Source organism: Cuculus canorus, chromosome 2 (genome assembly GCF_017976375.1).
Source record: "Cuculus canorus isolate bCucCan1 chromosome 2, bCucCan1.pri, whole genome shotgun sequence".
Classification (NCBI taxonomy): domain Eukaryota; kingdom Metazoa; phylum Chordata; class Aves; order Cuculiformes; family Cuculidae; genus Cuculus; species Cuculus canorus.
Genome location: NC_071402.1, coordinates 70937900 through 70951483, shown reverse-complemented (window position 1 = coordinate 70951483; position 13584 = coordinate 70937900). Strand labels below are relative to the sequence as shown.

The following is a 13584-nucleotide window of genomic DNA, read 5'->3' as shown; positions in this document are numbered from 1 at the left end:
GCTTTCATTTGGATTCATTGACTACTGAGACTTACCTGTGAGAGCACTGTCCCGTGAATGAAATTTTCAGCCAACTGGCTACCTTTCATTTTTTTTGGTCCAGGCACAGCTTCATCTGTTCCATTAATTTATTATTATTCGATGTGGACTGCTGTGCTTGTATCTTGCCCAGTGTCATGTAGCACATCTGGAAATGTTGTGATTTGCTAAATGACAAGTCACACTCTTCTCTTCCAGTTCCGCCTGGTGGTAAAGACAGCGCTGAAGTTGTTGCTGGTCTTTGTGGAGTATACCGAATCCAACGCACCACTTTTAATCCAGGCAGTATCTACTGTTGATGAAAAGAGAGGTAAGTAGCCTTACTTGAGAGGTGCAGAATCCTAGCATTCCTGAGATCAGGGTGGCATTTCATCATTTATGTCAATAGTTCTAGGATTACTGTCACAGTGCGTGCTTTGTGTGACATACTTTTCATTTCTTGATTAAAAGCATGTTTTCATTATTCATACAATTTAAAATTGTTTTGAGGAAGAATTACAGTTGCAAAGTGAAGAGTGGTAAGCTGGGGAACCCAACTGCCCCCTTGTGCATCGCAGTCTTTGCCTCTTACCTGCACCCACTTTCAAAGCGAGCCCCATTGCACCTTCCTTTGGGCCAGACCATCTTTCCACTTCCTTATGAGTAGCACCAGTATGACTTAGAAGACAAAATGATATCTAATCAGTGTAATCCCTTTGAAGAGAAAGACGAGGTCAGTAATAGTACAGGCTTTATAGCAAAAGCAAAACCATCTGTTGTTACATTAAAATAAAGCCCTTGAGCAGATATTATACCATCAAATCTGTTACCCTTCAGGAGGCTCATGAAAAATACTTGAATATGTATACGGTATTTTTTACAGATAAATAGAACAAAAATTGTTCTTTCTTGTTCTTCCCACAAAGCCACTGTTAAGCTCCCGGGGCATTCTCTCTTGATGCAAAACATTCCTTTGCCTCAAGGAGAGTTTTTGAGGTTGGGAGAGCCATTGTTGTGGTCTCAAACACATGGAGGTTGAAAGCATGATCCCCTCTGTGGAGCAACTGCCTCCATGCTGAATTTGTTTGAGTAACTGATATGGTAAAAGTGAAACAAAAAAAGTTGGGGGATGGGGAAAAAGGTGGTGCCAGACATAGGAGAAAGCATCCAAGTTTTGCTTTCAGCTGTCAGTGTGAATGTGCTGAAAACACACACCCCCAAATGAAAAAAAAAAACCAAAAACGATTTTCTCTTATGACAGGGGAGCAGGCAGGGGCAATTCAAAGCTAAGTATAACATCATAAATAGTGGACTCTTCAGGCTGCCTTTCTGTTTGAAATTAAAAATGATAAAAGTTGCAGTACTATAAGCAGAAATGTAATTACAGTATTCATGAAATTGTGAGTGCTATGATTTGTTTTTAGTTATCCTTAGTATTTCTTCATCTCTCTGAACTTAATGGTATTCTTAATATGTTCAAATTGCCATCTGTTCACATGCTAGTAAACCTTATTAAAGAAAATAGAGAGAGAAAGTAGGACCCTAAGCACACTAGTATTCCCTTCTGTATGTGTAAAACAACCTCAGGCAGACATTTACTTGTTCCAAAGTAATAAAACAACTTTACTAACAACAAAAAAATCTGAGAAAAAGTGATGTGTGCCATTAGACAGATAATTGTTAGTAGCATGAGGAGAGAGTTTATAGGAATTCTACCTGTGAGTTGGTGGATTCTCTCATTTAGCTTAGCCCCAAGTACCCAGTTTTCCTTTCTTGCTTCCTTTTTCTCCTTGTTTTGTTATTATTATTATTATTGTTATTACTGTTATTATTGAGTACTTATGCCTAGCTACAAAAGAGATTTTTTTTTTCTTGTTTTATATTTAAATAATTTTTAAGTCATTATGGCACTTCAGTTTTAGCTGTTAATGTGCAATGTTTTAATTTATATTTTGAAATTGGTGGCTTATAACTGAGAAGTAGCTGCCTTTAATGACTGATTTAATGGAAGAGAAGTATAGAGGAAAAAAAGTGATTTGCCTTTTCTTGAAACATTGTCATAAATCTTCCAGGTATATAATTAAGCTTAGCAATGCTTTGAAAAAAGCCCAATGTTTCATGTACATACAAAGTGATGAGATATGACATAATTCCTCAACATGTGTACCACACATGATTAACATAAAGAACCACATAATAGCTCAGCCTGGTTTCAAAGTGATCCCATCTGTGGTTTCTATGTGAGAATACATCCATATGCAATCTGAAGTACAGAGATCCACGGAAGTGCTGGCTTTACTCTTGGATACAAGCAGACCATAAATGAGTAACTGCATAGCCCTCATCATATAGGAAGTAGCTTCTAGTTATACTTCCATCTATCTCCCCCTTCTTCCTGCCTTTACTTGTTTCAGAGACCAGGGGAATTAGGTCTATTTTCAGTTTAAGCATACTGGGACTATGCAGGCTCTGGAAAGTTGAGCTGGCGTTTCATTCTGCTGTCTGGGGCTGCTTTATCCCAAGCACTTTTTAGGACAGAGATTAAACTCCTGTGAGTGACCTGGACACTGCCACATACTGTTTGTGAATTAAGTTTCTCTTATCTGACTTCTTGTTATTGGCCTGCACTATCAGTTCTCCGCTTTTAATGCCACTTCACACATATTTAGATATCCACTAATGTAATGCCCTTAGTATAGGTATGGTGGAAGTCTGTACATTCACTCTTATCTAACAGCCAAGAGTGCAAGATGAGGTCTTTCCAAAAGTGTTATTATCTTTCCATCCTATGCCTGCTAGAGACAGGCATTCCATAAGTTGGTGGGGCTCCTCATGCATGCTCCTAGCCTGATGCAAGGTTTTTCATGCTTTATGTGTAATGTGCACATCCTGAGTAGTTACAATGTCAAGATTTTGTATCAGACATGAATGACAGCATTAAATATTTTTTCTCTTTTTTTTTTTGTTTCATATATAAAAGCGTTTAAAGGGTAAACTGAGAAAAGACTTAAAACAATGGGTGAGATTATTCAGTAGATTGTATTAATTTAATACTTAATTGTTGCAACCTTGTAGTTGTCTGTGTGTTTATGAACTGTGTGACTATTCAGAGTACTGTCATAGCATTAGAGTTGAGGCTCAGCCTTCCTGTCAGAGCACCGATGGTAATGAGCTGTTTCCAGTAAGAAGCCTGTGAAAGGCAGTTGAGCACTTCTTATTTTACCCATTAGAAGGCAGGAGAACACACACAAATCTCAACCTCTGCTGTTTTACTTCATTGAGCCTGTTTCATCACTCCTATCAATTTTGCCATGAGTCCTGCATGGAAGTCATAACCTTATGGGTATCCCATATGGTTAACCCAGCATCCCAGTCTCCTCCCAGAGGAATTACTGGGATCCAACATCATCATTCTCTTACATCGTCGTTCTTTCACATCACAGTCAGGTGGAGGAGACATGCTGGAAAGTAAACCTTCTTGAGACTTGACAAGCATAAATTATTACAGCTATTATTTTTAAAAATAAGCTACATAACATATAAACATTAAATGGATGTACACTTTTTACTAGAAATATACTTGCATTGCCCAATCTAGAGTTGAGTTTTTCAGGATTTGTTATAGTCTGACCTTTACACAGAAAATAGAAGCTGTAGCTTTTAGTGCTGCATAATAGTTTCCCCAGATGTTACTCTCTGTTTACAAAGGAAGAGCTTTTAATACACTCCACAATACAGATAGCCCTTTAAGGGAAAAGAGAAAATATACCTAATGTTTTTCATCTCTGTGGTATGAGCGTCATTGTTTTACAACAGCAAACAATGAGTTTAGAAAAGTTACCAAATGTTTTAGAGTATGATTTTCCAAGGTATCTTTCACAAAGTTTTTCTGTACATCTTTTGCTATGAATTCATCATTAAAAAAATATTGCCTTGAACTTTAATTTTGTCATGTAGACTCTAGCCTGTGGTCTCATCTTTAAGTGATGACTCTCCAGGAACAACGTCTTTGGAAATCCAGACTCAGGGGATGAGATTGGATGACAGCAGACATATCCCATGCTGTCAGATCATAGATTGTAAACTATAAACTCGCATTATATATTAGTAAGGAATAATAACTGAAGTATAGGAATGCACCGAGTACCTGATGCAACTTCCACACCAGAACTGCCCTGTCCCCATGTGGGTAGATGGCTTTATGGCTATTTCCATATTCACTTCTTTGCTTTTCAGCTTGAGATCATAATGAAGAAAATAGCATTTGAAAAGAAAAGTTAGAGTAGCTCTATCGAAATCATTAATAGCATTGCCTCCTCTTGATATTAGTTAGGGAATATATGAAGAATTTGAAATTTAAGGCTAAATTTTTGAAATTGCCTAAGGTTCATAGCAGCACCTGAATTAAAACCTTAGAAAGATGCATGAGTTATTACAGGCCTGCCTTACTAATAAGTCTATTTGATTAACGATTTTTTTAAATTGTATTCTGAAGAAGAGAGTAGGAGCACGAGTAGGAAAACATTACTTGTCATCCTTGCATGAAAACAGCAAGGTGATCCTGAAAATATTCTTTGATGGTAATGGAGAAGTATAGACACATTCAGGCAAAAAATATCAAATACAGGATGCTGTCTTTAAAAAACAAAATAGGATTGCTCCAGTAAGACTAAAGCCTGCCTGCAAAATAAAGGCATATTTCCCTAGAAGAACACTCACTGAACAATGCAGAATGGATTAAATAATTAATGTTTTATGTTGTTGTCGACTTGGTGTCAGAAACTTGCATAGTTTCCCCATTTTGTTTCTCTTTCTTATTTTCTTCCATTTTTATTTTTCACTGGAAACCACAGGAAGACATTTTTGTAGTGAGGATATCATTCTTGTTGATCATATATCATTTGTAAGCTGAGCGAATTTGTTCCACATGTCTTTTGAAAGTGTACTGCACAAAATGTCTGTTAATATATAGAGAATCTGGTAAAGAGGTATCTAGTGTATTTTCATTACAGCCATGTATTTGAATTGGTTAATTAGTAGTGTACATAAATACATTTGGAGAGCTGAGAGTGAGTCCTCACCCCTTTGATTTTGCTTGAGCTAAGGAAGCTCTGATTTATTATTCAGCAGTAAAGAGAGAGAGCCTCAAAAAGAAGGGAAAACAGGAGAAATATTGCTGTCTATGTATTCATTAGTAGTTTTGTCCACACAGTGTGCTGACATTGTCTTGAAAATGGAGATCCTTGTTTAGCAGAGATTTGATCTCCACATAGCAGGAGATTTATATAACACTAGCAGGAGTAAACAAGGGCCATTATCACTGTGAGAGTAATGCAGAGTTTTAACCTCAGAGTCACTGATCAGTCATCAACAGGTTGTGGTGATGAAACATCTGCATTTTACTGCCTGATTAAACTCAAAGTATCGTTATCCCCATATAGTGTTCAGGGAATGTGGGCTGTTAGGATACTCTGCATTTTTCCTTCTGAAATTCAAAGACTCTTGCAGTTACACTTGTGTAGTTGAATTGAGTATCTCCGAGTTAGGGAAAACCTTCTGCTTTTTCTTTCCCACAATTAACTTTACTCTAAGTAAAACACTTAATAAGAATCTTTCATTATTTGCTTGCATTTCCTGGGTAAAATAACTTTTTATTTAGTAAATGCAACCATCTGCCTTTTAGACAAATACAATCGGATTGTTTTGCAAGGTAGCTTCAACACAAGGTTGTCTTAAGCCTGCCTGGCATTTTCTGTCTGATGTTTTTGGCACAATAATTCACTAAGCCACTTGGGTTTGGGCATCAGATAATCATTCAAATGCAAATCAACATGCAAATCAAGCAAGTACATCAGAACTAGAAGCACAAATTTTAACTGTACGTAGTGGAAATATGAGAGAAAGATAGCTGCAAATTCTGTAGAGGGGTTTCTTATTGAAATAATTTGAGTAAGAACCACAGCAAAAATCTTTTCCCCTCATTGATCATTTCTTACATCCAAGACACACGGCCTGTAATTTGAGAAAACTGTGTTACTCGGTCACATTGTTTTGTTAGAAGGACTTAATGCAGCGTAAGTTAGTAGTATCACTAGGAAAATAAGCATCAAATGCACTGACTTTTGCATAAAGACTTTTGCTGAAGATTTATCTAAGCCTACGTGAACCTGTGATGGGTGGCGTAAAATTCCTCTCTCCTGATTTTAGAAGTTCACTGTAAATCAAACTGGTATAACAAAACTTCCTTCATCATCAAAGGAGAGAAACTGGTACCTCTGCAGGAAGTCCACCTGACATATTTTAGATCGCTGCATTGAGATGCACCATAGATTTCACTAACTGCATTAACTTCATTCTCCATGAAGCGTGGAAGACTGTAGAGGAAGCTGGGTATAACTGTTTTTCTGCTTGATCTTCCACCCAGTTACATCATTCCAACTTTTGCTACTTTTTGGATAAATGTCGATGATGTAGCTTTCCATTCGTATCACCATCACCAATGGTTTCTGCTTTTCCACTAGGAGCCAAGCCGTGGTCCAACATCATGGAGATCCTGGAGGAGAAAGATGGGGTTGATACCGAACTACTGGTTTACGCAATGACCTTGGTTAACAAGGTTTGTTTACTTTGTTAGCATAACTCATAGAGATAATATTAGCATTTTCAATTGTATCATGATCTTCCCTCTTAAGAATATATGGCTATGGAGACCTCTCCTAGAGAAGTTCCAGGACAAGCTGTAATCAATCAGCACACTCTTGTTACTTGTGTTGCAGACACCCAGAGGCAGCAGCTAAGAGCAGAATTCCTGTTTTGCTAGATGCTGTGCAGAAGTGTGTTATGACATTGCTCCTCTCCCAACACTGAGAACACAATGTAAAACAAGACTCAACAATCTAGCTCAACACATTATCCAAAGAGAGAATGAAAGCAAGTGCCACTGAAAAGATCACATGCTCACAAAGGCTTGCATTATGCCCAGTTTTCTAGTTTCAGATTATTTATTTATTTATTTTTAAACTGCAGACCAAATAAAATTAGTTTAACAGGTCTGAGTGCTAGTAAGAGTGTTTCTGCTTAAAAAAAAAAAAAATAAGGTTGTTCTTTTTTCTTCATTATTTGTATTTTGTGGTGTCCTCTATTGCAGTAGTTTTGCAGTAAAATGAAACGTTTTCCAAAGTACTCCCTCGTGGTATGAGTGCTGCAGCTTACTGTGCTCATGACTACATTTAGAGCAGTGTGTTGCTTTGGGTGTTTTTGATAAAATAATTTCTTAATGACAGCAATGATGCCCAAGAGGAATAAACCCTCTCGCAGTGACATCACTAATATTGCTGTAATTTTACCCTTGCTCCTGCTTTCACAGTATTAAGTATCTTCTTTAATAGACCACCTTAACTCACTGATGTGGTCTTTCTGGAAGGCATCACCGGCTTTTTATCTTTCTGTTTGTAGCTGCTGCTAGAGCTGAGTTGACTAGGTTTTATGTCTTTGTTTTTTACACCTCACTTTTTCTGTTACTGATTCCTCTTTCTGAGATAATTATTTTCATTGTTTGCACAATTGTAATCTACATGGTGTTTGACCTCAAAAATGTTGTTCTATGTTCACTCTTTTATCATCCTATGGTTGATTTCTTTAGTCTGAGTTTTTTCCACTACATTTAAAGCTATATTTAGGAGGAGGTATTTCTTTAAAAACACAGAAAAAGAAAAAGCATCTCTCAGTCAAAGGAGCAAGGCAGTTATGAAGATCAAGGAAGGGAGGAATCCCACAATGCCAGACTTATAATTATGACCTGGCTTATGGACAGCTTTATGATGTTTTTAATGGGATTTTTTTCATGATTATAGAGAAAACAGCAAGCAGCATGTCACAGTTGTAATTTTTTTCCCCCGCAGAGAATACAAAGGCAGCTCAGATGGTTTCAGCTTCTCTAGGCAAGGAAATGTCAAAGTTTTCACTGCAGGCAGAGTCCTCACAAGGGGTTGCATTAAGGAAGCATACTTCTACTCCTTTTTCTCCATGTATACATTTACAGACTGTTTTCCTTCCTGCTCAGGAGAAGAAAGCACATCTGCCCAGACATTGCTTCAATTCTTTTATCCTCTCCTTCTCTTTTGCTGATACTTAACCACTTTATACTGACGTTTCATTAACCCTCTCTTAATTTGGGAGGGTTTAGACATCAATGAATTTCTTAAATGAGATTGATCCCAGTGCAGATACTTCTGGTTAGGTATACTTCCCGTATAACCTTTGTTATCTTACTTAATTTAGTTACTGTGATCTCCTAGATCTTTTTCTAATCTCTGCTTTGTTCATTCTTATTACTGAAGTCCAGATAGATTAAAGCTTTTGTGTTTCCTTCATATAAAAAAAAAAACCCTACAAATGAAATGTAGAAAGAAAATTCTATGTTGCATTCAATTCACTTGATGTCTACTCGCTATAAAACCTCTCATTATTGAGATTACATTGGAAGCTTTGTAGTTGCAAAATTACTGTGGATTTGCTTTTTACTCGTGTTCAATATTGCTTATTCTCTTGTATCATACAATACATTTTAAAGAAATAGGTAGATAAAATAATTATGATGTGTATAAGAATGAATACATTTAGATGTAGTCAGATTAAGCACTGAAAGTTTTTTAGCTACAGAGACTACAAAAGTAAGCACCAGCTTCCAGGCCTGTTTTTGCTAGTGGGATCTTAGAATACAACAGCCTGTGGTCCATTAGCTCTTGTTGAAAAAGTGCTGTTTCAGGCCAATGTGGCATTAATACAGCAGCTGGCACATTGATTTTCAGTTACCTGCCTTAAGAACATCACAAATAACATAATGGAACAAAGATCATCTTACATTCTGTCTGCCATTGGTCACACATGTTGTTTTAGAAGAAATTGTGCTTCCTAGGAAAGCACATGCACAAGAGATGCTTCTTCCTATCTCTAAGCAATTGAAAACTTGGCTGATATCCTTAAGCATGTTTATTTACCTTGTACTGCTTTTCACTGTAGCATGTAATAGTTACCTAATGTCTCTCTGAAGCGTGACCCCTCTAGTGACGCCCAGTCTGTTGGGTGGGTTAGTAACCAGAACAGCGCTCATACTGGAACTTGCATGTAAAGCATTGTACACAAGATGGAGTTTCTGTTGTCCATATCCTCTCTGCACCACTGCTTTATACTGTGATTGTTTTAAATGACAAAAGGCACTGTACTTATTAGTTTTACTAGACAGTATCATCCAGGGCTACACATTTTAAAAACTGCAAATAAAGAGAACCTTTCAGTCTGAAGCCAGGCACAGCCTGGGACTGATTTATGTTGGGTTTTGTTCAGAAATGGAACTGAGGATATGTAGTGGTGAGACTATCATGCTATTACCAGTTGAGTGTGTTGTCTAGTAGGTGTTATCATATAGGAAAATATTTGGCTCTTGCACTTCCATATTTTTTTTTTTTTTCCTACCCCCTTCATTAGTTTTCTTGCCTTTCTCTCCAATGTGGCTGTTAGAGTTAGTGGTAGGTAAAATGTATTGTTTAGGCTTTGGTAAAAATGGTGTTAAGAAGATATATCAAGCTCAAAACTCTCAGGCTGGGGTGTTGGTTTTAAATTAGTTCACCATTCCAAAAGCAGCCACTTAAGAGGAGAGAAGTCAAAGCTGTATAGGCTTTCCTGCAAGGTCTCAGGAAAGCAATTGTGGCAGTCATGCAATAAACAAATAAAAATCTTAATTCAGAGATGAGTACTCCAACCAAAACTGGATAGAGGCATAGGAATGAGTCTTGACTTTCATATTCATGCTTCCTTTGTACACCTGAGTTCTGAAGAATTTCAGATTTGAAATCCCAGTTTTGATCTAAAGTAATGACAATATTAAAAAATTCAGCAAGCAAACCACAGAGTATGGTTTAAACTTGCTTCTCCGAGTGGCAAACTTTTAATTCTGTAGACAGGTTTTAATTTTGGAAGGTTCAGTCTTCAGAGCAGGAGGAAGTATTTGGGACTTATTGTGTGTATTGTGTTATAGGAGTGTCATTTTGAACTCAACCAGGTAGTCAGAAATAAGCAAGGACTTTGGAAGGACCTGCACAGTTTATTACTTCTGGTCTGCTGGTTGTGGCTTTTGTTTCCTTTTTAAAGCCATCAAGAAAATGTGGGCCCACTCTTGTTTTCTAGTGCCACAAACTAGAATTAATCAGTCATTTATGCAAGTACCTCTTGTCCCTTGTGTTAGTTACTGCAAAAATCTTCCTCCTGAGGTAGACTGAACTGACACTGTGACACCAGTGGTGCCCTTTTACATCTAATGTTATAATGCTAGAAATTGAATTTAATATGTGCTAGGCACCAAAAATGGATCTGTGAGTTTAATGACCAGCTGTGCTAAGAAAAAATATTTGATTTGTATGCTTAGAAGTTCAATTGCCCGGTTCTGGCCAGTAGCATGCAGTGAAAATTGAATTTCCACTGCTGCATGATTTTAAATTATATTAACCAATAAAAGACTGCTGACAAAAGCAGGGTTGCCAGTAAATACTACCTTATGCGACTGTTTTCCCTGTCTACAGCCTGCTGACCTCAGATTTTTAAAAAGCCATACTTGAAAGTGGGTGATCTGCATCTCAACATTAAGACCATTCCCTGATACTTTAAGAAGTAAAAGCTCATATCTGTGCAGAAGATCTGACCATTTGTCCAGCATTTTGCACATAAGACATCATGTTTTATTGTTCCTGAAGACATTCAGGTCTGCATAGCTGCTGTTTACTTCTTTCATAAGCAAGAGAAAACCTGATAGATGTTGTTTTCTGTTAATTTCCATATCCGTGTTAAAGCTTCATCGTTTTTACAATATGATAGCTTCATATGCTTATTCCTCAGATTTCTATTCAGTTGTAGGTGTCAGTCTAGGAAAGAACAAAATGTACATGGTATCTATTTTCAATACTGTTAAGGAAGATTTAGTTTCATGGTCTTGAGTGGGTTTTAAAAAGAGGCTTAAATGCTGTCTTTAACAGCAGCAAGTTCCTAGGTAGAGCTTGAACATATAACCCTGCACATATAGCCCTAGCACTCTATTTATGTTTACGCTAAGCATTCCTCTTGTAGTGAACCTCACCAGACATTAAGCATTAGGCATAATCCTCTAATGACTGAAGAAAATGTTGCTGTGTTGTGCTTACTTAAAAAAAAAAAAAATAAATTAAATTTAAAAGTAAGTTAGTGATACACATTTTACAGTGCCTTATTTCACAAGAAAGAGGTGCTTTAACAGGGCAGGGTATGTCAACTGTCTATTATTACTCACGTAATTCAGACCAATTTTTCTGAATGTAAAGCTTCTTGGTATAGTGAGATGGCCCAGAGTGGCTGCTCTCTTCTGTGCTCTGCTGCTCAGAACCACTTTGGAAAAGCTGAGCTCCAGGAAACCAGTATTCTCAGTTCATCCCACTCCAGGCATGAGAAGATGAAACTCTTTCTTGAAAGGGCCCAGTTTTCATGTGTGCTCTCTCTGTCTCTTGCTCTTTCTCACCTCTACAGGGATTATAGGTAGTTTACTTATTTAATTAAATATGAGCGAGGAAAATACTTCAGAGTAAGCATCTTTCAGGTGCACTGATCCAGAATAACTGTTGCTTAGAGTCTGTGCTCTCATATATTTTGCAGAACGCTCTGAATAAAATGATTCTTGTGATGAGGTGTATGTTGCTCTGCAAGTAGGTTGCACAGTATGTTCAGTAGTTTCTGCTCAATGAGCCCAGGATTACACTAATTTTTCTGCATCACCCATAAGAAGCGGTGAAAAATCAGCACAAGCTGAGTAGAAATCAATGGCAAACCAGAATAGTAGTGTTTTCTGTTGTCTTCATAAATGTCAGCGGGACTCTGGTGGATGAAATTCACTTGTGCTCTGAACAAAGTTGTCCAATATCCACATCCTCCTTCCATGGAACGCTGCAGTAAAGCTGAGTGGCTTGGTTCAATCCCTCTTGCTGCATACACTGACGTGACATACTGTGGTATACAGGTCATGCTGCAGAAGACCTCCTTACTTTTATTATTTTGGTGAATACACCAAAGGGAAAAAGAAAAAAGAGGGAAATTAATAGGGTGGAAGTTCTCTCTCTTGAACATAGAGCAGGTGCCATCAAAACTTCTGAACTCAATGAGTTCATTTTCAATTTTCAATAGCTGTTTTTATTGGCATTCTTTATTTTCTAGTGTGGAAAATCTCCTCTCCAGTGTCACTGGTAGCAACTCACCTGATAATCTAGACTTAGTAACTCTTAACATGTTATAGTGGTTAAGAAGCCAGTCTACCTTTAATGAGACCTCTTAAGGGGACAGAGGAGAAGAAAGTTAAGGAGTCGATATCTCTGTGATGTAAAACAATTTGTGTATTGGGAGGATGCAGGTGTGGAGGACAGTAGGCACATGGTGCAGGATATTTCCTGCTGTCCTGACATCACACAGCTGTGTGTTGGACTTTTTCTTCTTAAGGCCAGACTTACAGGAATCAGTAGGAAATCAGCTTCACTGTTTTTAGGTAAACCATTTTTTCTTTGTCTTTGCTTTTATCCCTCTGTTTGATGCTTTAACATTCTCTGTTCTTCAAATCTGTGCTTGAAAGAAGCCAGGAGAAATCCAACTGTGTATTTTAAAGACCCACATTTTCCATACTTATTTGTATGAAATAACAACATTGATTTGTTTTGCCAATTATAAATTTTTCTACACAGTGCATAGAGTTGTTTGTTAAAAGCTGTGCCACTTGTTTTTTATTTGCTAGCGGTGTCTCTAATCCCCCGTTTACTTTATTGAAATCATACATAGCACCACTTGCCACCCACTTTTAAAAACCTTTGTTTAATTCTTTTCAAAACAAACAGATTTAAATGTTTTTCCTTTGATTCTTAGACGCTGTCGGGGCTGCCAGATCAAGACTCTTTCTACGATGTGGTGGACTGTCTGGAAGAGCTAGGCATTGAAGCTATTTCACAGAGACACTTGAACAAGAAAGGAACAGACTTGGATTTAGTTGAGCAATTTAACATTTATGAGGTAACATAACATGCCCTGTTTTATGCATCTTACAGCTTGGGCAAACTTCAAAGCTGAGAGCAGTGAAGGGGAGGGAATGTAACCTAGGTGAAATTTGGTTATCTACTTCATTTCAAAAGAAAAACATCTGGTTGTTAGAAGTATTGCACACATTCATGTATGTGACCTGCTGTGGTACATAGCTGCCTTTAATGCAAATGCATTTCATACTGAAGCTGGTGCATACCTGGGGCAAACCAACACACTTACTAACCTCCTTAGGGGCAGTTCTGCCTGCATTTAAAACTTTCTCAGACTGCTACTAACACATCTGTAGTAAGTAGAAGTTCTTTCCATATGCAAAATATTCAGCTCATGAAAAAGGTTCAGCTGAACTCAGCTTCACAATACACAAAACAAATATTTGTTCTGCAGCTGAATACCCAGCAATTCCTTGTTTATGAGTTAACATTGGACCGGATCCTTCTATACAATTTGCAGCAATGGAGTAATGAG

General features: G+C 37.5%; 1 protein-coding gene across 11 annotated transcripts in view; it reads left to right on the top strand.

The window, feature by feature from the left end:
* The window catches only part of FHOD3 (formin homology 2 domain containing 3), a 403933-nt gene that overhangs the window by 272811 nt on the left and 117538 nt on the right, over window positions 1-13584 (top strand). For all 11 annotated transcript variants that reach the window (XM_054057577.1, XM_054057576.1, XM_054057575.1 and 8 more), the window contains exons 7-9: window positions 238-349; window positions 6540-6634; window positions 12946-13089. In XM_054057577.1, the coding sequence (XP_053913552.1) occupies window positions 238-349; window positions 6540-6634; window positions 12946-13089 (351 nt within the window). The remainder of the gene's footprint in view (window positions 1-237; window positions 350-6539; window positions 6635-12945; window positions 13090-13584) is intronic.